Source organism: Mytilus galloprovincialis, chromosome 6, assembly GCF_965363235.1.
Source record: "Mytilus galloprovincialis chromosome 6, xbMytGall1.hap1.1, whole genome shotgun sequence".
Taxonomy (NCBI): domain Eukaryota; kingdom Metazoa; phylum Mollusca; class Bivalvia; order Mytilida; family Mytilidae; genus Mytilus; species Mytilus galloprovincialis.
The window spans coordinates 77,979,556-78,007,319 of record NC_134843.1 but is presented as its reverse complement, the minus strand read 5'-3'; the positions used below and the strand labels follow the sequence as shown (position 1 = coordinate 78,007,319).

Here is a 27,764-nt window from a genome sequence, read left to right as displayed (position 1 = left end):
TAGAGTTAATAACAAAAATAACATGTAAGTAACAAAATATTTATTTTATATTTCAATTTATGCAAGCAAGTGCATTCTGCTGTGGAGTTGGATACATCGTTTCAATCAGAAAACCAACTTATCCGTCTTTAAATGATGATTTGCTTTGTTTTTTACCAATCAAACAGCTTCTTCATGTAGCATTAGATCCCAATTTGGCAAACTCTGATGTTGTATCTTCCATACTGACACTTGAATTTACACTGGTTATCTTTTTCTGTTTAAAGAAAAATCACAAGACATTACCTCAATTGATATTAATAGATAAACTTTGGAGATCTCAAACTATAGAAAATAAAGTTTGTTTATAATTGATAATTTTATACACATTTATAAATCTTGTAATGTGGCTAATCATGCTGCTACATTTGAAATTCATAATTGGCAAATACATGTTGGCCTTTTAGGCTATGACTATTGCATTTGGTCACTACTACAGCCGCTTTGTTTTAAAAGGAATACTTCTCAACAATCTAGCACAAAATTGCGGATACTTTGTCTTATTTGTTAATTACCCATTTAGTGTGTTTGTGTTTAAAAAAAAAACACGTGTCTAACATGTATACCGTATAGTTTTGTTTATAAATGCTTATAAATGAAGAAAGAGCATTGAAAGAATTTATAAAGATAAAAATAGCACATACGAAAATCATTCTTCACACATTAAAACTTCAATTTCTTAAAGTCAAAACATTACTAGCATATTCAATGTTATATTAGTTGTATACTAAAATTTGTCCATACAAAAAGCTGTTGAACTTGAAATTAATTGAACTTTGATTACTTACATTTATTATGTATGTTTTACCTAGTTTAGTCTTATTTTTAGCGACAAGGAAATTGAAATATTCAGGTAGCTGTTTGCAATCTCAAATATACCCTATTAAAAGTTTGCACAGATCATCTGTGCATAAATAGTATATGTACATCATAGATATAAAAATAATTGGAACTATATTTCAGTGGGTGTAGATTTAATAGCTGGTCTGGCTTACTTTTGACTAATATCAAATTCGGAACTGAAAATGAACAGATATAACGTTTTACTTTTGGTGCATCCAAATATATGTAATAAATGACTTTGAATTTACCTGTGCATTCTTCACTGTTTTCTGTTCTTTTTTAACATCGCCTATCATTTCTTCTCTCATTTCATCAAACTTTTTATCAGCTTCTTCTGTTTTTGATTTATTATTTACATTTATCTGAAATATGATCAAATGTCGATTATATCACATACTCATTACGGGAACATATATCACCAAAGATATACACCATGACTATACATTTAGTCTTTTGAAAGTTTTGGAGCATCGAGTTCAGAATCACAGAAAACAATGATTATATCACATTTTGATCTTTTAGAATTCAACAGTTAATTATTTCATTGTTTGTATTAAAATCAAAATAAATCAACAACACGACATTGGTCTAAAATGCATTGTTCAGAGCGCTGTTGTAGAATAAAACAATACTAGTAGTATACTCCTGTGTATTGTAAACAAAATAGACAAACTGTTTGAAGTCTCAGTCGAAAAAGGTGAGGCAAAAAGGGCAAATACAAACCATAAATTAAAGAACACATAACACCACGATCATGAAAAGGAGGAAAATTACATAAAGGTGTTGAAACAAATACAAGAAGATGAACAATAAGCCATAAAACTGCATTGAAATCAAAATACTGAGCATTACGATTGATTTTATAATTCTTACTTTCTAATGAACAAAAGTATATATGCAATTCCTTTGTTGCAAATCATACAGTTCACTCAATATTCACTGCAAGTGGATGCAATAGCTGTAATAAGGATGGTACTTTTGATTAAAAATAAGAAGAGAAAGATGTAATTACAAAAGGCTACAACTAAGAATGCTTAAAACGGAATGTAAGGCTACTAAATGATTTATAATATAATGGAATTTTATACGAGTGTGAGAGGTTTCGCTAGCTATAAAACCAGGTTTAATCCAACATTTTCTACATAAGAAGATGCCTGTACCACGTCGGAAATATGACAAGTGTTATCCATTCGTTTGATGTGTTTGAGCTTTTGATTTTGCCATTTGATTAGGGACTTTCCGATTGGAATTTTTCTCGGGGTTCAGTATTTTTTTGTTTTTAATTTTTACTTGATCCCAACTTTTTATTTGACAAATATGTGAAATTGTTTTGAGTGAATTTTACTCACATGCTTTAAATTGGTTTTAACTGCTTTTGTCTTTGCCTTGTTGACACCTCCAGTTTTATTCGCCTTTTTTTGTTTTTGTTTTCGTCCTTGCTCTTTGGATCTCGCCATTTTCTGTTAAAACTAGAGTATGCAATTAAATTACTAATGTGCATTGCAGTGTTTAAACAATTCATACTTGATCTAAAATCACTTAATTTTCAACAGATTTAAAATACACAATGTTCCAAATGAAGCAAGAACGTATGTTATCCCAAAACATTGTTCTTTGTATTTTCTCTACCAACAGAAAATAATATATACAATGATTAACAAAGTTCACTCTAATGTATTTAGGAACGAATAATAGCTCATTCAAATTTCATTTTTTATTAATAAATGGTTCCATATGATGTAATCCACCAAAATGTTGCAATTAAAACTGATCTAACTTTACACCATGCGATTTATAAAAGTTATAAAACGAAAATCACAACTTTGAAGGAGGTTAAAGTAGCAAAACTTATAATATTTAGTTTAATGATGGAACAAGACCGGATGCTAATTATAATTTATTTCATATTAGTATTTGTACTTTTTACATTTCACATCGACTGTATAACCCAAACAAATTATATTTTGTAGAAATGTATTCATCGATGCCCTAAAATATTTGGTCCGAGGACAAGGTAAGGGAGATAATTGTGTTGTCATTATTCTTAACTTGAAAATAACTCGTGTTAACTCCCTTTAAAATACGTATATATTTTCATACACATTAAACTACATCTTGAATAACGAGGTAGTAAATAAATTTATAAGTTGAAATGAATATACATAGTAGTTTGTTCGTTCGTCTGTCTATTCGTTCGCTTATATGTCGATCATTGTAACGTTAATCATTATACGTTAGCTGCAACCTATAATTTTTCGATGATATATAAAATACATTACTGTATCACTGATTCACAATTAACACTGCAAAAGAAAAAAGCCCATGAACGTGATTGGTCATGTAGTGTACAACGAGTACATCTGTCCACGTTGGTTTTTTCTTTATATCAAAGAAGTTACTGTGATTTAAAGAGATATGTGAAAAATTAGAATTGTAGATCATTGCATTTATATTATAATTATAATTGTATTTTCGGCATTGTATTAAACGTTCTTGTATACAGTGTTTTACATTTGTTATATCGGGACTTTTTATAACTTGCTATTTACTATGCGGTTTTGGTTTTGCTCATTGTTGAAGACCCTACGGTTTCATATATAGTCCTATAAACTTCTACTCATTTGGTCTCTAATGGAAAGTAATCTTTTTTGCAATCATATCACATCTTCTTATTTTAAACTACCTCGGATTCATTATTATTCGTTGGATACTAATTTTCGAGGAATTCGTGGGGTCAGAGAAACCACGAATTTATATGTTAAACGAACAGCATGTTTTTCATAGAAATGTATGCAAATCTTAGCTAAACATCGGGGCTAAACAACGAAATTTATTATTCCACTGTATGTTAAATTTAACAGTTTAATCAGTTTTTGATTGGTTGAGACCATTCCATGTGACATTGAACAAAACATCATATTCCCCTCTTAGCATCATATTCCCCTCTAAACCTCATATTCCCCTCTGTAGATCGGGACCTCATCGTATGACGTTACGCGCGGTTAATGTTCATTACGTTTTGACGGTGTTTTTTTCAAATAGCGTTAGGAAAGTCATTATCGTGTTCAATTTTTTCTGGGATTATTATACTAATATAGTTAGTTCAAGATTTGTTCCAGCGTATAAAAAGACTATTAATCTTATTTTGATCCGTACTGTGTATCAATGTTTATGTCGTGTTTAGTTATTTAAACAAGCGGATAAGAAAAAAAAGTATGTATATTCATATCTTATATTGAGATAGTAAACAAAGCAAAGGCAGTGGAATAAAACATTCATTTCCCTTAGCTTCGAGAGATATGAAAATTTGATCACCCTCGAAAAATCATATTTCCCTCGGGCAGAGCCCTCGTGAAATATGAATCTTCTTGGGTGAACAAATCTTCATATCTCCCTCAGGAACGGGAAATAAATGTATAATATCCACGAAAATTTTATTCTGTTTGTATAAAAATAAAACTTGTTTACGTTACATAAAATTCCTCATACACGTGACTCGAATTCAAAATTGCAATATCCCATCGAACGTAATACAAAATTGTGCCTTCATTAGAGGTTAAATATTATAAAAGTTTTATACCGCGGTAGTTGAATAATTCCAATATTCTTCAAACACCTTTGTATTTTACTATCAAAGAAATTTGTAAAAAAAGGTGTATTTGAATCATTTAAAATTATAATTTAAACATTTCATTTAACCATATAACAAAAAAGGGACAACAGACAAATATTTGAACAATTTTGTATGAACAACCATTACAGAGTGAACTTCACAGCAAATTGAAGTTTTACAAAGATTCCAGTATGTTCCCCGTATATCAAATGTCCACTTAATAACATGTTTACCTTCAAAAACATAACTATTTGTACTGATTAATGGGCTTATTTCAACACTTAAAATTCGTTTTTCTGATGTCTTGAACAGTATAGCCTTTCGTAGTTCTGAAAAAATTAGAAATGATTTACAATAGATGTCGATAAAGGTCAGGTCGTAAGTCATGGTTGGATTAACAAAGGTCAAATTTCATTCATAAAATTAAATTTGATAGCAAAAATGTTAAACCTACATTTTGTAGACATACAATCTGATAACTTAACAATGGTCACTAAACAGTGGTGGTCGGATCTGTCAAGATGGCACGTACAGTGTTTATTTTATCTTATGACAAAATCAGTGCTCTACTCATTGAACATATATTTATTTATTTTTCACTTCAAACCGTTTAGCTGTAGAATTGTTTTGGTGTCAAAATGCTCGACAAAAATGTGTATACTATTTATCAGATACATACAAGGACAAGTATCTCCTTCTCAAAAAGAAAACATTTGCGATGTCAATCACTAATCTGCAAAACAAGAATATAGCAAAATATAAAATTACATGAAAATCTCTGTAAAGCAGTTGTGCCCTTTCCCCCTTTATGAGGGCCTTTTCGTTCTTCGTGATCGGTGCATTTTCGCTATCGTGATCCGTTTTTCTACAGATTTTTTTTTATATTTTCGTAATCCGTGATCATGGAAATTTATTTTCTGTGAATCGTGATTGACAAAAAATCAACTCGTGAATCGTGATGAGATCCCCCATTGGGCCCCTCCTTTATGAGATGTAAGCCGTTTCTGCTATCTTTAACTCAATCTTACGTGGCATCGATTGAGTTGAAGCGCCAAAATAAAAGAGAGCACCCACTTTCATAATTATATAAACTTGATTCACTCTGACAAAATTTTATTGTAAATTGCAGTTATTCCACAATGTGCGTAACACCTAACTTTTATGTTGAGTATATGATATTTTTTACAACTTTAAAAGGTCTTTCTTGTACCAGCATTGAAAGAAACCAGGCACTGCTGCTGAGTAGCCATTGGGTTAGGATCTGACCTTGTTTCATAGGAGCCTTGCACATTAAAAGGAACTACCCAATATACCAAGGAGTAATTGCATTGTTGTGAACTTAAATATATTGCTCAACTTGTGAATTGTAGCCTGTCACGTATTTTTCCAAGAATGCACACGTGTATCTTACTTTGTTATAAAATCTTCACCAATATAACTTATTTTATTATCCCAATCAAGGATTTTTATTGTAAAAACTATAAAAGAAACATCTCCACCCCATGCCTAACAATAAAAAGGCCATATAAAGACATAATTATTTGACTGAATGAAATTGTATCCATTTAACAAACGATTTCATTACAAACAGTTAATACTGTGATACTTTTACTATACCAATTAGACTATTATCGGATTTCTTGTCTAAAACAGGACAAACAGTTCTGTTTGTATGATTGTACTATTGTTAATGAACCTGTGCAACACATATACAGTTCTTAGCCATACTCTTCAATAGATTTTGAAATATACTTGTTGCCACAGTCTTCAAATTTAAGTTGCTTATATACATCAGTTGATACAATAACCCATTAAAAATAAGTTAAAAACATCGTAGAATGAAATCTGATAGGGGCGGGCAAATGCATACCACAGAAACATGATAGGGGCCTATGCATATATCAGAAACATAAATGGGGACAATGTATGCCATTCACACATGCTGGGGCCAAAGAGATAGTTCATGAGTGCGTGGAACCGCTTAGAGGTAACCGGATGGATTCGTAAAGTCGGCTCGGGGAATCCAACTTGTTGTTGTAATGCATACTACAGACACATGATAGGCGCATATGCATATGTATGGTCATATTTCCATTCATCTTCAAACGGTACAGTTACAAGTATGAATACACAATTTTACAATGTCATTCTTAATATGATTCTTGGTGGATACGAAGAAATGGAGGAATACTTTAATGAAACAGCAAAAATTCGGTGCATTACGTTTGCGCATTATTTGACATGTAAACTCAAGTAAGCTTAGGTAAAAACGATTATTTATCTATAAATTCATTCAACTATTTTTATGAAAAAGTACCCTTTCCGTTAGTATAAGTCACCTACTCACCCACGAGGAGGTAGAAGTTGGATACAAGCAGGATAAGTCGGTTGCATTATATTCTATCAATCCGGATTAATACTCATCATATACTAAATTGATTTTACCCCCGATTTGTTATAAAAAACAACCTTCAAATGTTCGTGCCTTGACAAAACTTTACAAACAAACTTAAGATTATTTAGAATTTTAAAGAGATTACTATTCGGGGTACTTGTTCACCCTGTAAAATTCGCAATGAAGTTACATGTATGCCTTAAGTTATAACAGAATTTATCATGAACACTTTATATTTTTTCTTAGAATACAATATGAACAATATATGATTAAACTATATTTTCAAAGTTAATGAATATTTATATTATTTATATTTCATTATTATAAACCTGTTTTTACCTGAGTTTACCTGTTAGAGAAATGCGCGCAAATGTAACCAAAAGCTGCGCGCAAACGTAAATCATTTTAATCCCAAAATTCGCACAAACGTAGTGCGCCCCAAAAATTATTATTCCTGACAATCGCTTAGAAGTAAACAGATGGAATCGTAAAGTCGGCTTGGGGAATCCAATTTGTTGTTGTAATGCATACTACAGACACATGATAGGCGCATATGCATATGTATGGTCATATTTCCATTCATCTTCAAACGGTACAGTTACATGTATGAATACACAATTTTACAATGTCATTCTTAATGTGATTCTTGGTGAATACGAAGAAATGGAGGAATACTTTAATGAAACAGCAAAAATTATTGTTCCTGACAAGCATTGTATCATTAAGAAACTAAATTTCATGACTCCAATCATATTTAGATGCAAGAATATGTATCTCTCTGAAATATCATTTGATCAAACTGGTTGAAATTCATTTTTCCTTCGTAGAATTTTATGCTCCAGACCGTCTGTCCATCTGTTCTTCCGTTCGTCCCATTTTTGTTTCCGCGCTCTAACTTAAGTTATTCAGTCTCACCCAAATTCAATGACACTCATACACAATGTTAAGAACAGACAGGGTTCGAATTTGGGTAGTTAATCTTTCACGGTTTTAGAGTAATGCCCCCTTTTTAACATGGAAAATTACAATCTTGAGCGAGGGCATCAGCTTCAGACACTTTCTTGTTTTATTTTGGGTATAATATACATTTATCGAATATAAACACTCGGTTCCAAAATATTTCATTTTAACTGTCTAATAGTATCCTACTTTATCAAGAATTATATATGAACTTTATTCCTTTATAACTACAATTCCAAACAATAAAACTGAAATTAAATGAAATAACTGTGAAATAAAATGAAATTCCATCTACTTAATGAGAATTTTTTAACAACGTTAATACAGTCGAGGTAATTTGTGTTACAAAGATCCAATCATTTTTTTTTTTTTTTACCTATACAGTTGGTTTCTTGTTTAAAATATGTGGGTTATACTTTATAACATTTTAAATGCAAGAATTCATACTTGAAAACTTCAAAAGTTTAATGGTTATTTTTTTAACTTGTAAAATGATTTATACCACGTGACACAGGTATACACACAACACAGTGCATACGGTTAAAACTGTCTACACCTGTTTGGATTTATTATTACTTTTGCAACTTTCATATCTTTATTCCTTGTGGATGTAGACTTTTATTTTAATTTCTGACAGATGGTTTTATAACAAATTTTTGCCATGTGAAGTTTTAATAACAAAAAATAATACAAACATGCGGATGTTAATATTTGTCTATGTATTCCTATCTGCAGGTATGTAAATTATAATATGCAATCTAGAGTATGATATGGTTTATTCCTAATTGTTTGAAAGCTTGTTTTCGACTCTTTTATACCTTTAGAACATAAGATCAAACAAATCATTCATAACAGATTAATTCATATTATAGAGCCTACTAAGTATGCCAAACTACGTTTTCTCTATACATTTATTTGACTCTATCTGTTTAATAGAATATGTCTATATTCTGAAAAATTTCATAATTGATATTCACTTTTTATAACCCTTTACTCACATATTGTCACCCTTTTTTCTCCATTCATTTGAGAAACGTATAAAATAAAAATGTACTTTTAATTTAATCCATCAGATAAGATGCTTAAAAACAGCAGCCCCTTTGACCTTCCAAGTGTGGGATTGTCCCCTTGAAGGAAATACGTGTTTTCAGTATACAGATCAAAGGGAAAACACAACTAGGTGCACTCCAAGCTATAAGAGAAAGCTTTTAACTTTAACTTTTGATTTTAAAAGTAAAAAACAATAATCTGCACGTCGGTATAATTTTTGAAGTATACCTCTATCGGGGGATTTTTATATATAGTACATGCATATATTATCATACTGTTTAGTACGTATCTAATTAATTCGGTTGGATGTTAGGTGTCATATCTTTCCTTATGAGTTATGTAAGATGTCAAGCCGAAGAAAAAAGGCAAGATTTATTATCAGAATTAATTATGTTCGTCTAATAAACTTCGACATAATCAAACAATACAATGATCATGCAGAGTTTTCTATTATAATAGAAATTGTGTTTGAATATATAAGAGTGTCTCGCCTGCTGTATTGATATATGACTGCATTGTATGTCTAATGTCTTTATCTTACAATAATTGCATACACCTAGTATGCAGATGACATACTGCTTATCGTATCAGAGAAACGAACCAAATCAAGAAAACTCAACGTTGACCATTGAACCATGAAAATGAGGTCAATATGAAGTGAACCCTTCTGCCAGACAGACAATGTATAGCCTGACATTCATTCCATACACCAAACAAATGAAACATGATTGACATTGGCTCCCCCCTTTGGTAGGGAATATTTGGTTGATGATATAATTCAATTCATTTTTTTTCAATTCAAAGTTTTATTGCCATATATAGGGAATCAATGGAGCCAGTCGGGAGCGGTCAGCGCTCTCCCCCTCCTTATGAAAAGTTCTGAATCCGCCACTGGAGATTTTGGACTAAATGATAAATTAATACAAACGTGAAAGTGTACAATTACAGTCTCGGCAACAATTTATAAACAATATCCTGTTTGTACAAGCAAAATGAATAAATCACCTGAAAAAACAAGCTTTGATATAAATTGGAAATTTCATAATTATTTTCGACGAAGTGTAAAAAGTATGTTTAACGAGGCTCGCAATTAATTGCAGTAAACAAAGTAGTCTACAAAAATAGCTTTTTATTGATGTATTTTCATTAAAATCAAATGGTAGCTCCCTAAATTGCACGTGCCTTCAATTAAATATCGAATAGCTTACGTCACTTATAAATTATTGTAACGTGCATTCTTTAAAGTTTTCATGGTTTTACGTCATATCAACTTCAATAAATATTTCCATGTTTTTTCGTTTCTTTTTGCACCAAAACTTTGTGCACGCAAACCAAAATGTACAAAAGCTTTAAATGTAATGAAAACTTAAAACAGGTTTTGAATGAGTAATTACAAAGTCGAATAAAAGTCAATTGAAATAACAAGTATCCTTTCTCGTTCTTTTACTCACGGAAAGTAAGAACCATAGATTTCGATCTCTCTATGCATGTGTCTTTGTTTGAAATATATATAAGACTACAATGTCATTAGACTAGTACATATTTTATCCGCGATCTCTTTATACTGTAACAACCACGAACGGGTTTGAAAGAATTTTCTTTACAATATTTAAATCTGATGTCCCAAGACCCAATTCATCTGCCAAGCTAAAAATGTCACAAGTCGATTTTAAATATACAATATGAATGCACGGTGTATTAAATGAACCAAGATACGACAAATAACCTGGCAGGTCTCATTGTTATACGTACAATGACGTCCGTTTTATCTTTAATCGCCGTGTAATTTTTTGGTGAAATTGTCTGATAGAATTACTAAAACAGACTTACAAATTGAAAAATATTAGACAGAACCACACCTTTAATAAAAGATGCCATATGAGATTACAATGCAATCGTTCAATCATGTGTTACCACAAACTAGGCCTCAAAACAGACAATGTATATGATAGATATGTACCTTATAAAACTTCAAAAAGCTATTATTATAGTTCAGGTTGTTTTTTCAAATATTGAAACTTTTAATTAAAATATGGTCTGGTTCATTTTCCTATAAAAGTATATCATATCAGAATGATTAATTCACATAGAGCTCAAATGAACAAGAAACATAATGCATGCTCACACCAGCACATATTCATTTCACTTTGCTTTAGTATATATCTTACTTTAGATAAATTTTCACTTAACCTTTATACTGACTAAATCTGATCCGATGATGTTAGCATTTTTAACAGTCACTGACTTTAATACTGCAAGTGATGTAGGTATTGCGGTATATAATAATGATTTGTATATATATATATATATTGTATTGTTTGCTTTTATTTCTCTATATACACGACTGTAGTACCACTTGTTGGCTACGAATTAGATATGAATTGAAAATGATTTCATCTTCTTTTGTCGTATTTTTATTATCTTATAATGAACTTTAAAAAGATTGGCTATTCCACATTCAAAATATGACAGCAGACTACCGACACACACAAGACAAATGAAGACATTTCTATGATTCTGAAATGAAAAAGAGGGAAATTGCGTCTATTGTTTCATTCATCACTGCCTTAAATAACATATACCATGTTTAATACCACAATACAATTCTTTGTGAAAGTAAACAATCCCCTCAAATGTTGAATTTGTGTTATTCAAGATAAACTTGCTCTATGGTAAATAAGAGCAGAGGGATGCATTCTTTAAATGGTAGTGTCAACGTTGTTCAGGACAGTTTACGATGTCGATATACTAAATAAATTGGATGTTTGATGTGTACTAATTGATAATTTAGTCTGGGATGCAAGAGTTTTTAATTAGTCGATATTAATAGGCTTTGAACTAGCTGTTCGTAACTACGACTACTCTCAGATCTGTACTGGTGTACTGTTATAGATCACTGTCCCAGTGTAGAGGGAGGACTGGAGGACTCGGATTCCGGTATAATGCTTAACCCCATCACATTCTACATGTGCCAAGTCAGGACCCTGTAATTTAGTAGTTGTTGTTTGTGGCTGTTGATCATATGCATTTGTATTCCTTGTTTTGTACAGTTCTTGTATTGATCCGTTGAATCCCTGTCCCAGGATTAGAGGAGGGTTGGGCTCTCACTTATATGTTGAATCTCGCAACATTCTGTATGTGCCTGTCCCAAGTCAGTAGCCTGTGTTTCACTGGTTGTCGTTTGTTGCTGACTGAGTAAAACATGTGCTTTTCGTTTACTATTTGTACATACATTAGGCCGTTATTTTTTTCGTTTGATTTGTTTTACGTTTGTCATTTCGGTGCATGTATAGCTGACTATGCGGTATGGGCTAAGCTCATTGTTGAAGGCCGTATACTATAGTGACTTATGATTTTTAATTTCTGTGTTAATTTGGTCTCTTGTGAGGAATTATGTCATCATACCACTTCTTTTTTTTTATATTCCAACAAAGTTCCAACACAAAAAACTGTAGTACCAAACAATTAACCGACACTTGCTTTCAAAAACATCTAAAGGTTTTCAAAGTATTCATTTTGTCATTTTGAATTAATACAGTTCAAAATCTGGAAAAAAGTAGAACACCATTTGGAGCTTTTATATATACACTCAAAATTAGAGTTTGTCTATAATCAAATGTTTCTGAAATTTAGTTTCAAGTTATACTTTTATTCTTGCATTGCAGAGGACCGATGCTAATTGTCTGTATTTGGCATCAACAGCCTTAGTCCTTAAACGTCTTCATATTTGATAGTTCACATTGACCTACTTAGTAATGCATATTTACAAAGGCGGTGATTCTTTACACTCTTTTATAACAATATGAAAAGCTCCAACCGTTCATTATATCTTATGTATATACAACCTTGTAAGTAATGAACAATATGAAAAGCTCCAACCGTTCATTATATCTTATGTATATACAACCTTGTAAGTAATACAAGCATAATTCTTGTTGACTGAACCCTTTGAAGTATAAAATTTGACTTGTACCTATTATATATAATTTATGGAAATAACATATTAGGTTATTATTAAAATCTCTTGTGCCTCTATACGCAAAACATGACAAAGTGTGCATAAACCGTAAACTCATTCACAAAATCACAGGGAAGATATATATAACATATATGAATGAAATACTTATATCTTTTCAAAATAGAAAATCAGTGTGTACATAACTCAAGTTGAGAACAAATGTAACTTTAATTCACATGCCATATTTGGTTAAGAAACTTACATTTAAAATTTCTCTTCGACTTTTTATCTATTGCATCAAAAACCGATTTTTTTTGTCAACGCATATAATTTGTGTATTAATTTGCATTTCAAATTGCTGTTTACGCATAAAGTGTTTGTGTGTTTTGCCATTAAAACCAATCCCATCCATAAATAGTTATTTTAAATGCACGAAGGCTCTGCAATATTAATAAAAGAATATTTGTGATTCAAGTATAAAGGAGACAGCACCTCAATGCCAAAATAAACCAAACACATCTAGATCAGTATTGAATCAATCCAATTGCATTGTAGAGTTAAGATCGAAGGTGAACATCGTCCACAAGCTAATTTCCAAAAGAAAAGATGTACATAGGCATTTCACCTATTTTATGGAACATTGATCCCGTGACCTATTTGAATCAACTATCTGGACAGTTTAAATGATTTGGAAAAAGATGGACTCAAATGGACTAACTTTTTTGGCAATTAAGGCGCTATAATTTGAGATTAATCATACCAAAAATAAATTTATCTACAGATTAAGAAGAAATAATATTTCAGCTTTATAATGAGTTAAAGATTTTAAAATCCATTGAGTAGTTTTGGAGAAATTAATCTTTAAAGACTGTTGGTTGGAGTCCGGAAATTCTGACTGTAGTGCTACCTTAAATCAAGACACATTTATTGCATATATTTATTCCTCAGCACTTAATATAACTATAAATTGTAAGTTTTGTTGGAGATCTATCAAGACATACATGTAGTTGGTTTACGTTTTAAATCTGTTTTCGTTTTTGATGCTCCGAAACGTTTATTTACCTAGTAGCCAAATTTTGTTACATAATCACTACTATTATATAACATTTATCAAAACTGATTAAAGAATAGATTTCCCAAAGTTTCTTTCTAATCTAGAGTAACTAAACAAAGAAAATATCATGGGTATTAAAACTGACATGTTTAAGTTCCTTTTATTTGAGTATCGAAGGTATTTTAATATCCTTTTATCAAATTGTTTATCTTTTTGTCGACCATTCCCTCAAAGAATAAGAAAAAAATACTTTTTGAGTATTAATTTTATCTATGAAATAAATATTGAATGAAATATGACAAGACATTTTTATTCTGTTACCTCCTGCAGAAATGTTTGAAAGTGTTTATCTTTCTCTTAGACCAAATAAAAAAAGAGTCGTAAGGCAAATGACAAATGGGCATCGTTTATACATAGAGGCACTCGACCTATTACTTCGCACGACGTACAGTTAAGTGTTTTAACTTAGATGAAATTGCCAGAGATGCATTTAGAACAACATTCCAGTTTTATCCTAATATATTGATTGTTGGTGATTTTATCATCCCTTTTAAGCGCCACTTTTATTCTCATACATGTACACTCACTATTTTATGAAACATACTGCTACATTGACAGCTTATTATAGTAGAATTTCTACTGCAGTGGTTTTATTAAAATCAAAAATGTTAATAGTTTACTCAGCTTATTGGGAAAAACAGGGAACTTTTTTCTTTGGAATTGCCAATTTTCTTGTCTGTATACAGCAGTTATTTTTACCATAACATTAACATGTTAACACAAGCATTAATAACATGTTAACTCAAGCATTACTTACATGTTAACACAAGAATTACTAACATGTTAACACAAGCCATTAAAAATTCCAGATTAAAAACAACCACTCTTCTGTCTTAAATTCATTCTTTTTGTGTGCATAGAAAACGTATAAAGTGCAGTTTTGATATTACGAATTTGATTGGAATCATACATTCTAAAATGATGCATTAGCTATTCAATGGATTATCTATCAGCAAATATGTTATTAACATGAAACAGACATTGAAAACTGAGCAATCATTGTGTCTGCATTTGAAGGTTGACTATAAAAGATTTTTTTTAAACCAACTATATTTATTTCATCACTATAACATCAAGCAGTGAATGATATTTGTAGAAATAATCTTTTTTTTTTTTTAATTTTAATATTATCTTCTTTCAGCCACTGCACAACAACCAGGCTTGAAATTCGAAGAAGGCTTTCAAGAATTTCTCAACACAAATAAGTATAATGGTGCCCAGGTTGGCGTGATGGTAGCCAACAGGCTTGCTTATGCAAAAGCTCATGGAAAGGGCCATGACGATACAAACTTAGACCTATTAGCTAAACATCAAATCTCAGCCATATCTAAAGCTTTCACATCTATTGCCATTCTTAAACTTCACGATGAAGGCAAACTAACTTTAGATTCCAAAGTGTTTGGAACGGACGGTATTTTACCGGAAGTCAAACCATTGAAAAAAGAAAACATAGACAAAAGAATTTACGACATCACTGTTGAAAATTTACTGTACCATACAGCTGGGTGGGATTATGTCCATTCAAGTATGGCAGATCCGATGCTTAATTCAGCATTGCTGAAAAGAGGTGAAACAACCCAAAATATCAGCAAAGAAATGAAACTCGTAACCGATGAAACATCACGTGATATCATACGGTACATGTTATCAGAAAGATTGGATTACACACCTGGAACAAAATCCGTTATTTCCAACTTGGGATATGTGATTCTTGGTAGAATTATTGAAGAAGTAACGGATTTTCCATATGAGGATTATGTAAAAACGAACATATTATTTCCATGTGGAATGATGCATACACGCATTGGGAAGATTCATCGTTGTGTTAAACATGACAACGACCCTGCATTTAAATGCGAAGTAACCTCGCGCCTCGTTGATGCTGCATTGGGATGGGAATCTAATATGTATGATTTGGCGCGGTTTTCACAATGTATGGACGGATCAGTTGATTTTTCTATCATCAGTGATAAAATGGCAAACATGTTATTACATAAACCAAAAGCAGTTCCAGTCCAACACAGTGACACGTGGATAGGTCCTGGATTTCATGTAAACAACAAAGGAGCGATTTGGATAGAGAGTGAGCGTTACACGAACGATCTTCTCTTCTACCACACCGGACCTTTTCATGGAAAGTTAAAGTCAATTCTAGAGAAACATAAGCCAACAGCCTTGATTGTTTTGCTTGAAGGTCAAAACTACGCACCAATCAAATATCTCGTACGCGAAATGGTGCACGAGGAAACCAACTGGCCATCAGAAAACCTTTTATTTGATGATGTTGCTGACGTCACATTAAAAGTGGGGAACATTGACAGAATTATCAAATATGAGATTAATGAACATCACATTAAACCGTACACGCATGCTATTGGACAATTAAGATATGACATCAAATGGATTCATGGTCACATGTTTTCCGGGTCTTCCATATTTACTGTGATTGCAGAAAAAACTAATATACCCATCTATGATAAAGTGATTGTTGAAAGTGGACTGAGTGAAAAAAGACTGCAGACACAAAAACTTCACCTTGAAAAGTCTAATTATAATTTGACTTTTCTGCATACATACAGGAGTTACACACATGACAAAAGAGCAGTTTTCTTAGCCATTTACAGAAAGCATGCGTATGCAAACACGACCATCATTCGATACGGAGAGGAACATTACACACAACCGTATCGAAAACTCCTCCATCTTTTCGAGGAAAGAGGATTTTATCCCACATCTCAATCTATTGTACATAGTGGCTATGATGGCCTCGTGTCGTTCATACTTGAAGAAGACCTCACATCAAAAGAAAAGAAGAGTTTTAAATCGTATTGTGAAATCGGTCACCATCGACTGAACAACCTCGTCATGTCAAGCTTTCGCCATGGACGACGTTTGAAATATCTTGATTCGTCAAACTACTTCGGAAAACCAGTGTTTTCTGCCATTTTTGTAAAAGAGAAAATGAACAAAATTATGTTCAACAGTAACATTAACGAAGCAGAGCTGATGACATTATTGACCGACCAGCAAAGAAACGGACTTCTGCCCTCAATAATTGTTGGATATACAGACAAATACGGCGATCTCAAATATGCTACATATCTAGAACCCCCAAAATAATAATGTTTTAAACACAAGTGATCATAAAAATTGCATTTCAAGCGCTATAATATGCTCATTTGTATTATTCGTGAATTGTCGGTTCTGTCATGGCGACTGTAAATAGTTCATCGGAATGCAGGTGCTGGAGAAAAGTGAACGGTTTAATAATTGTTTTCTCCACCTATTAAATATATTATGACAGAAAGGAAAATAATATATGCTTGTTATGGAAGAATAATGAAAATCAGCTGGGCTGTAAGCTGTTTATAAGCTTTTAAAGAAGGATGAGAATTATTTTCACATTTTTTTGTGTTATTAATTTGTACACTTAATTTTTTTTCATCTGTTTTACTTCATTGCTTTGGGAATTGCGCATTCATCAAATTACAAAGTGAATCGGTTTTTAAGTTTTGTTGAATCTTACTTCAAAATAAATCGTTATTAAACATACCTGCTTTATTATATCGGTCCATTAAATGGAAAATTGATACAAAATTATACAATATCTACTTTATTACATACAAAATTCATAAATGATATTTCGTGTATTCTATTTTATTACATCAAATGGGTACTGTGGATAAAAAGATTGATTGATTGGTTTGTTGGTTGCTTGACGTCCAATGGCAGAGGATAGAAAGAGACCATGCAGCCGCAAGCGTCGTATACAGTGGATGAGAAAACAATATTAAACACAAAGATAGTAAATAAAAAGTCTGTCCGTTGATAAAATGTACAATTGCTAAAATTATAATGCAATTTTTCAAAATAGGTAAAAACTACCGTCGAATCAAAAATATTCAGAATTAATCAGTAGGATAGGAGCAATAACTCCAAAACGGGTGGTCAAATATATTTAGTAAATAGACTTGTCATAGAGTATTACTGATAATTTGTAAAGTGTAAATTTAAACCTTTACTTTCTTTTTTAGTTTTCAAAATAAATGCAAACTAAAATTTCAAATTAATTACAAACTAGACGAAGTGATGGCCCCGCACTCCAGTCTGGAGTAACTGTATTGTAACAGAAGCCAATGCAAGACTTTCTTTGAAATATTGTAATTTTATACACAAAGTTGGCCATGACAAAGTTAAACATGCCTGGTCACATAGGTCTATCGTTCACTGTAGGAAGAGTTATCAGGAAACGCTATGCACCTCTTATGCAAGTACATGTATAATATACTCCAAAAATTACAACGTTTAAATGACTCCCATAAGAGCAAATATCAATAAAAACTAAAACCCTGACCACATGCACACCTTCAACACATGTACAAACAGTCAATAAAGTGAAATCTTATCATTCAAACTGTAGGAGTTGTCCAGAAACGCTATGCACCTCTTATGCAATTGTAAATACTCAAAAAATTACAAAGTTCAAATATCTCCCAAAAGAGCAAATATCAATAAAAATCAAAACCCTGACATGCCTGACCACATGCACACCTTTAATATATACTCAAACAGCCAGCAAAGTGAAAAATTTCTTTATCTAGCATTCAAACTGTAAGAGGAGTTATATGGAATACTTATGCACCTCTTATGCAAGTATATGCTCCAAAAATGACAAAGTTCAACAATCTCCCAAAAAGAGCAAATATTAATACATACAAATCAAACCTCTGACCACATGCACACTTTCAATATATATATAAAACAGCCAGCAGGGTGAAAACTTCATAGCATTTAAAATATGTAGATGTTATCTGGAATATCTATGTGCCCATAATGGGATGGGCAAAAAGACGGACAGGGGTAAAACAATATGCCCCAACTTGTAGTTGTAGACATGCGGAGGCATAAAAATAAACAAATTATAAAAAAGAAATGGACGAACGTGATAACAAAAAATATAGTTATAAATTTGCATTACCTGATAGAGGAAATATACGGCGGCTGCGATCTGGATTGGATAAATTTGTCTTGCTGAAGAACTCCCAACAATTCTAAAGTTAATTACCTGGAAATTAATTTATTAATATTATCTATATTATATTTCATTTATTTTATTTGTTTCATTGGTAAAAATCATCAAATATATTCGAAAGTTTAAAAGTTATTAAATCAAGGATGTGTACTATACAAATGTGTACTATACAAATCCTTGATTAAATGATGAAGATCAAAGTAACAATGATCATGCGACATTATACACGTTATACTATTACATGTATTTACAATTACACTCATCCTGATGGAATATCGGGAACTAGTATACAGGTCGGGAATTTTTTTTAAATATGTCGAAAGATGATGGATTAAAACAATAATCAGATTATAATGTGTTACCGTAAAATTGGACGATGATATAAACGCAAATTGATGTACATTGCCTTAGACAATTGTTTACGATTAAAAGTGATAAAATGAGTTGGCAATGCACAGTGACAGCTCAATGTCACGGTGAATTAAATCACTTTAATGAAAAGTGCTTCTGGTATAAAATAAGGAGAAAAATAAACTCTTTACAGTAAAAGGGCAACTGATTTACTCAACAAGAAACCAATCAAAACAAGGGGGAATCCAAACGCTGAAAAAAATGGAGACTTTAACACAATTATTGTCAAAATTTCACGGAAGGAGTCTAAGACTGTGTATTCATATAATGAAAAACAATTCGGTAATTTTGACTTATCAACATAATAAAGGCTGATGGCGGACAGACAGACAGACAGACATAGCGCACATTCGAATATGTGTATATAATAGATGAACACATGTCGATCCGGTAATGCCAAATATCATACAATTCTTAAAAGTCGACGTAATCAACAATATATCACATAATGTGTCATCAAACACTTTAACAATCCTCTCTGACATCAAAAAGACATCATAATTATCAAAAGAACGAAGAAATTTATTATGAAATTCTAAGTATCAATTATTACTTCGCCTCGCAGTCAATCACAAAGTACCCCCAAATTGCTGAAATAAAGTTATGTCGTCCTAAATGACACTGCAGTGAATTAAATTTAACACCGCAACGTAGAAGTGCAGGGCGATGCGTGCTTGTGTAAGGGTAATCGGTACATAATTTAAAATGCAGAATGAAAAAAAAACAACCAGATGCGTTTAGTGTTGTTTCAACGTATTAATTTAAATTATTAGGAGTACATATCATAAAAAAAATTCAAACACATTGAAAGAATAGCATAAATGTTATGTATCAAAAGTTTCTAATCAGTCACTAAATTGTCATTAAAAATTACTGGCGAATTTAGAAAAAAAAGCAAACCATTTGGTCAAAGGGAAATAATCAGTATAATTTAATACGACTCTAATAGTCGGAATTTTGAGCCATTTTAAATTTTAAAAAGTTAAAAAGGAAAAGCAAAATTGTGTTAGTGAATAGCATTCTGTACTGAAAATACATTTCAAAACGCAGTTTTTTTTAGTTCTTGTTGTATTCAGTACCTGGTACCAAGGTTACGAAGGGACTGAGGTGATATATCTGACTCTGGAGATATCTGAGGTGATTTCAAATCCCGCACGTTGCAGGTGCGCTCGGCGCCAATGCTCGGCAAATACGCTATTATACCGGTTAAAATTATTTTATTCAGAGCCTTTTTTTTCAATTTTGCAGGCACATTGTCCAACAAATATCAAAACTGATGAAAAATCACACACTGTGACTTTAAAATGTAGATCGTCGCCTCGACATATCTTTACAAAACTTCTACGAATGTTACAATATGATACAACTTTTATTCTGAACGGTTCTTAATTTTGCGAGTTTCATAGAAAATACGAAACTGAAAATAAACACATCCACGTCGGGGAAAAAGTTGGATACTATTTTATTATTCTACCACTCAGAATGAATGCACAGCAGTGCTTTTATATAATTACTGAAGTGAAATAACAAGCCCATAAATATTGTGCCCATATGCTTATGGACCTACCGTTTCAATATTTTTCATTTGTTTCTTTATCATGTGTTAATTTAATGTGTTATTGTTCTGATCCATAAGACATTTCTATTACCATGATAACAGTAGCTTAAGTATGCTGCCCTCTTTTTTTCTTTTCTTTTTTCATTTTCCACATAATAGAACATGTAGAAGGGAAGCAAGTCGCAGCTTATATTTTGTACTGTTTGGTAATTGTCGAAAAAATGTAGGAAATGAAATAGGAAACATGCGCTCTGTCGAACACTTTTGCCGACTAGGAAGACATTTATAGTTAGTCTGAGGCGGTAATATTGGTAGAAAAACATATTTTTCTTCTGTTATTGAGAAAACATCGAAATTGAAAATCACATATGTTATTCAAAAATTTACAAATTTAACTTGAGAACCTGTATTTTACTGAAAAAATTGTGGAACAAAGAATCATAGTCCTGAATCAATAAACTTCTGTTTTGTCTAAGGGTAATGGAATGGGTACAAGATAGGCTCTTGCACCCGAATCACCATCCTTCTGGATTTAAAGAAATTCTTAAGATGAACATATTTTTAAATATATATATGTCTTTACTCTTACTCTATACGACTTCAATCAAACTGAGGATAGAGGAAATGTGATTATTGCCTGAGTACCTCAGTTGATTACAAAATTGATTACCAGAGATTCTGTTTATAGTAATGTCAGATTACAATCATGACAATTGTAGTACAGTTTGCTTGTTTTGAAAAGACTAAAATATTACAAATCTAACAAAATCATGAAAATGAATTCTCAGTTTTATAAAATAAATCATTAAAATCATATTATTTCATAGTGTTAACTTTCAACACCCTTACCCAGTATGTATTTAAAAAAAAATGAGCATGTACATATTGTTAAAAATCGTCTTTATTTCATTTTCAAATTATAAAAAAAAAAATTACATTTAATTTTAATTTTAATTCTTATATTAAATTTAATTTTATTTCTTATATTTAATTTTAATTCTTTCTCTTTGAATACAAAACAATATTTTACATTTATCTATCCTCCATAAATACTAATATATCTGTACAGGTAAAATTTAATTCTAATCATGCTGGTACAGATTGATTTACGACCTTCCCCTTGGATATTGCACAGCAGATGTTTATTACACTGGGACAACTGTCCGACCAGTCTGACATCTAGACGGATTAAGACATCCATAAAAATAAGTCCCTACCCGTACTGTACGTGAACAGTCCAAAATCATGCGAAGTGTTGAAGGCTATTTTAGGGGGGGGAGTATATATAGGGTTGGACCCCCCCTGTTTTGCGATAGATGCATATGAATGGGATATTGGACCCCCACTTTATCCATGGTTTGAACCCGCTTTTAAAAAAGTATGGATGAATCGTGATATGAGCTGAGACACATATATACAGATATAGACTTATCTGCTTATACTTCAGTGGTGTCATTTAGCACTTAGTGATATGCAGGTTAACTTCGGGTTCCTTAGAGTTTTCCCTCCTTTATTACCCTAATTTGGTTAAAAAATGATTGTTAAAGATCAAATTGTCCACTTAATTCTTTATTAATTGATAATTATTATAAGCGAAATAAAAATGTAAACAAACTTACCACGTGTTTGAGGTAAACAGGAACTTACGAAAACTTTAAATAAAGTGTTTAGGTTCCGAACTATGTCCCGTTTAAGTTATGATGTTGATCTTATATTTTTTTTTCGGAAATCTATTTAATTTTATTTGAAATTCAAGTGACTTAGAAGGACACATAATATATACATTTGGCATTGCAGTCAAAGTTTGCTACCATACCAACCGTCAAGCCTGCAGCTGTTCACATCGATGTCGGACCAAGTCATGCTGAATAATACAGACTTTTAAAACTTCGATGTTATGAAGAAGAATATTAACAATTACTTCTAACGTGATATTTCTATTTAATCATCGGGTTTAATTATTCATTGAATATTTTATACATTTTAAAAGAAACTTGAAAAAACGAAATTTATAATCAATTATTTAAAATTGACATGATTATAAGATATCAAAAAATAAGGAGATGAGGTATGATTTCCAAAAGAGATTTAGTTATTCACCAGAGTCCATATAGTCCACATAACCAATAAGAAGTCACCGTACAACCGTCAACAATGAGACAAAATGTGAAGCACTTAACGATATATAAAAAAAACAGTCACATTGGTGACAAAATAATTAACCTTAACAATAAGCCATTGACAGACATCCACAACACTATAAACACTGGATTACAAGTTCCTGACTTAAAACAGACACTAGAAGAATGAAGTGGGTTTTGATATTTTTGCTGTATTATGAACACTTGAGCACTCTAACATCAGGCAGCGGTCTAACAACACAACATAAGTATAAGTGCAAATTGTTAATATGTAAAAATTGTCCTGAATGTTTATAAAAACAGGAAAATTACGGATTTGCTGTTTTGAATTAGATATTCCTATACATTGCTAAAGAGTACATGAAGTCACATTTGTCGCGATTTACGTGGAAATAAAACATCAATTTAAATAACGTATGAGTGTTGTCTCGCTTCCCGGCTTAGAATACTTAGTACAAGCATTTTCTATGTAGTATGATTTATAAATTAATAGCATGTCTTACACGTCATGATTAGGAGCAGCAGATACCCGACATTTGAGTTAGTAAGTATGTAAGAATTCAATCTTAAATCATGCTTTCTGGGTTATGCACATGTGTTGTGACCATTGTTCGTATTATGTTACAGCTTAAGATACAAAGAAAAAGTAAAATGGCATACCAAGTTAAAGAAAACAGGAACGAAGACACACTCAAGATCCTCATCCTGTCGGCCGTTCTTCCACAATAGCCCGTGTTCCATTGAAGACCCTCATCCAGAGCCCGTCCTTCCACAATAGCCCAAGTTCCATTGAAGACCCTCATCCAGTCGGCCGTCCATCCACAATAGACCGAATTCCATTGAAGACTCTCATCCAGTCGGTCGTTCTTCCACAATAGCCCTAGTTCCATTGAAGACTCTCATCCAGTCGGCCGTTCTTCTACAAAGCCCGAGTTCCATTGAATACCCTCATCCAGTCGGCCGTCCTTCCACAATAGCCTGAGTTCCATTGAAGACCCTCATCCAGTCGACCATTCTTCCACAATAGCCCCAGTTCCATTGAAGACCCTCATCCAGTCGACCATTCTCCCACAATGGCTCGAGTTCCATTGAAGACCCTCATCTAGTCTACCATTCTTCCACAATAGCCCGAGTTCCATTGAAGACCCTCTTTCAGTCAACCATTCTTCCACAATGGCCCGAGTTCCATTGAAGACCCTCATCCAGTCGACCATTCTTCCACAATAGATCGAATTCCATAGAAGACCCTCATCCAGTCGGCCATTCTACCACAATAGCCCGAGTTCCATTGAAGACCCTCATCCAGTCGACCATTCTTCCACAATGGCCCGAGTTCCGTTGATGCATTGATTAACACAGTTTGTATTTTTGAAATCTATATTTTAATTAGATTGTGTATTTTCGAATTCTCATTTGTTATTCCTCCCAAGATCAAATCAGGGATGGGGTCGATTTCTTTCAAAATTTAATCGACAAAATTACAATTACTTAGTACTTTAAAATTGAGAATGAAGATAAGTTAAAGTGACAACAAACCGACTAAAGAGCAGACAGTAACCGAACGCAACCAATGGGTCTTCAACGCTGCGAAAAAAAAACACACCTTGAGGTTGGCCTCGGCTGGCCCCTTAACTTGACATGTTTTTTCACATCTCAACCTCCCCCTATACATCTAGCCAATGTAGAATAAAGAAACACACAACAATACTCACAGAAGAACTCAGTTTTAAATTTAAAAGAAGTCCGAGACCGATGTCAGAAAAGGTAACAAAAGAAACTAAGCAAAATGACAATGATACATATTAACATTAACAAGGGACTACTAACAGTTACTGACATGCCAGCTCCAGACCTTTATTAAATTTATTGAAAGATTATGTCTTCATCAATGAAAATCAAGCAAATATAACCATAGGTGCTTGGGGACGGTTATGAGCCCCCCCCCCTCTAGTCCCTCCCCCTTATTATCATAAATCTCAGATTTTTTGAATATATATCACTTATTTGTACCATATATATTATTATACCATATTTTTACTTTAAATATGCATGTTTACTATCAACGTAAGGGGGGCTCATAACAAGATCCTGTCCTCAAGCACCTATGAATATAACTATATAGTAAAGGTTATGTCTACAAAATAAGCACATAATGGAAACTGTTGTACATATCTGGTTCATAAAAAAACGTTGGTGAAAAACTGTTAAAATTATTTTAAATAGGTGCAATTAGGGTATCCTCGCGTTAGCAACTTCACACCTACAAATAAATTTCATGACCAAAATAAAAAAAAAGCACAAACCAAATATCAATAAAATGCTTCGTCGAGCGCAGCCTGATACAACCGCAGATGTAGATTTGGCATATAGAAAACACCAAGTATTGTATATCAGTTGAAATCAGACATATTTTAATTTTGGACCCTTCAAACTGTAATATGGACTAATTTGAAAACAGGTATCAGGTGAGCCCGAACATCTCAGTTGCAGTAGTCTAGGATCTGCAACTACATATCTCCTGAATTTCATATGATAGTCCCACAAAAATGTTGAAAGTGTGTTAAAAAAAATTCTAGCTTCTCTCATGTGAAAGTCACGGGTACCTTTTTGGTAACTACTTTATGTTTTGCGACTAAATATGAATTATTACACTTTATAGTGACTAACCAGGCCAAGCAAATAATTTTCAAGAAACATGCAGAACAAGAATGTGTCCACAGTACACGGATTCCCCACTCGCACTATCAATTTCTATGTTCAGTGGACCGTGCAATTGGTATAAAAATCTAATTTGGCATTGAAATTAGAATGATCATATCATAAGGAACATGTGACATCAGTTTCAAGATGATTGGACTTCAACTTCATCAAAAACTACCTCGACCAAAAACTGAAGCGGGACAGACGAACGAACGAACAGACGGACGAACGGACGCACAGACCAGAAAACATAATGCCCCTCTAATATGGTAGGTTGGCCATAAAAAGAAAACAACTTGGAACAGCACCAGCCGTGCCAGACTATGTATGAATAAAATCTCAGATTGGAATAGCATGGATGATATCGTTTAGTAATATGTCATTGTGAATAGCAAAGAAAGCTATCAATAATCCTGCAGATAATGCAATTTTATCAGGTAACAGCCTGGTTTATCGACTAAAGATTTTCTTATCTCAGGAATAAATTACCTTCGCCGTATTTGGCCGCCAACTTTTGGGAATTTTTGGTCCTCAATGCTCTTCATTTTTGTACTTGTTTGGCTTAAAAAATTATTTTGATCTGAGCGTCACTGATGAGTCTTATGTAGACGAAACGCGCCTCTGGCGTATAAAATTATAATCCTGGTACCTTTGATAACTATTTACACCACTTGGTCGATGCCACTGCTGGTGGACGTTTCGTCCCCTAAGGTATCACCAGCCCAGTAGTCAGCACTTCGGTGTTGACATGAATATCAATTATATGGTCATTTTCATACATTTTCTGTTTACAAAACTTTGAATTTTTCGAAAAACTAAGGATTTTCTTACCCCAGGAGTAGATTACCTTAACCGTATTTCGCACAACTTTTGGGAATTTTGGGTCCTCAATGCTCTTCAACTTTGTACTTGTTTGGCTTAAAAAAACAATCTTGATCTGAGCGTCACTGATAAGTCTAATATGGTCTTATATCAGTATTTGCTACATAAATATATAAATGAGAAATAATCAATGTAAAAATGGTATTTTTTTCAGAAGAAAAACTAAAACAAGTTTTGGTAAAACAACCCCAAAAAGACCCTGACTCCTAAACTGTTGGAACCTCTAAAATCAATTTATTATAACCTTTTTTTTGTGTATAATTGAACCTTCTGGTACAATTTTATAGAGATCCATTCACTTTAACTAAAGTTACTGCCCGGAAACCAAATGTGTCTTCGGACAACAACGACGTAAAACTGGCTTTAAACTATAACATGAAGTTGATGTAAAAACAAAATCATTTGGTCAAAATTTAACACTGGAAAGTATGGGGAATCAGAATATATTTTTTTTATCAACTATGGGAATCAGAATATCTTTTTTAAGAAAAAAAAACATACTCCCTCTAGCATTTTGAAGTTTAATGATCGTTCCCTAAACATTTCCCACCTGAACTTATTATTTTATTTTAGACAAAAACTATATGTGGGACATTCGTCCTGAACATGCATGAATTATTTGCCACTGGACGTTAAGCAAACCAACAATAAATCAATATGTAGGACATAGTCCTTGTATATAGCTGGCATTTAAGGTAGCGCCTTCCTCAGTATTACAAAGAGCACTTTAACCTTTGGATCGTTTGATTGTCCTTCTCTGTAGTATAAATAACTTTTTATAAAAAGAAACTTAGGTAAGTGCAAATTTTCAATTAATAAAAATGATTAATGAACAAATAATGAAAAATAACCATCAAGTAGTTTTATAATCTGTGTTAGGAAAACACAATCTATGACTAAGGTCACTGGTGTTCTAGCTTGTGACTAAACTAACAGTTGCAAACAACCACAGAATACAGCACTCGGAATCAATATACATAATGTATCTACTGTTGCTTTGTCCTTGGTAGAACATCTTTGTTCACACAGACAGCACCGAGTTCGGAACTGTGAATCAGGTTCTAGACA

The 27,764-nt window shown here is 32.5% G+C and overlaps 2 protein-coding genes across 3 annotated transcripts; one reads left to right on the top strand and one right to left on the bottom strand.

Annotated features, from left to right (window-relative positions):
• Positions 1 to 25: 25 nt before the first annotated feature.
• LOC143080398 (uncharacterized) lies at positions 26 to 22,650 on the bottom strand. Of its 2 annotated transcripts, XM_076256233.1 has the most exons (6): positions 22,593 to 22,650; positions 18,951 to 19,037; positions 4,729 to 4,824; positions 2,232 to 2,351; positions 1,131 to 1,244; positions 26 to 256 (listed from the first exon to the last, which is right to left on the bottom strand). In XM_076256233.1, exons 4-6 carry the CDS (start codon positions 2,337 to 2,339, stop codon positions 173 to 175), a joined length of 306 nt encoding a protein of 101 aa, XP_076112348.1. In that variant the 5' UTR covers positions 2,340 to 2,351; positions 4,729 to 4,824; positions 18,951 to 19,037; positions 22,593 to 22,650; the 3' UTR covers positions 26 to 172. The 2 variants fall into 2 exon arrangements, with proteins under 2 accessions (XP_076112348.1, XP_076112347.1); XM_076256232.1 differs by lacking the exon at positions 4,729 to 4,824 and having other exon boundaries at positions 22,593 to 22,642.
• Positions 8,371 to 17,524, top strand: LOC143080397 (uncharacterized). The gene is made up of 2 exons (XM_076256231.1): positions 8,371 to 8,585; positions 15,114 to 17,524. The coding sequence occupies exons 1-2, from the start codon at positions 8,546 to 8,548 to the stop codon at positions 17,090 to 17,092; spliced, it is 2,019 nt and encodes a 672-aa protein (XP_076112346.1). The 5' UTR covers positions 8,371 to 8,545; the 3' UTR covers positions 17,093 to 17,524.
• Positions 22,651 to 27,764: the final 5,114 nt, after the last annotated feature.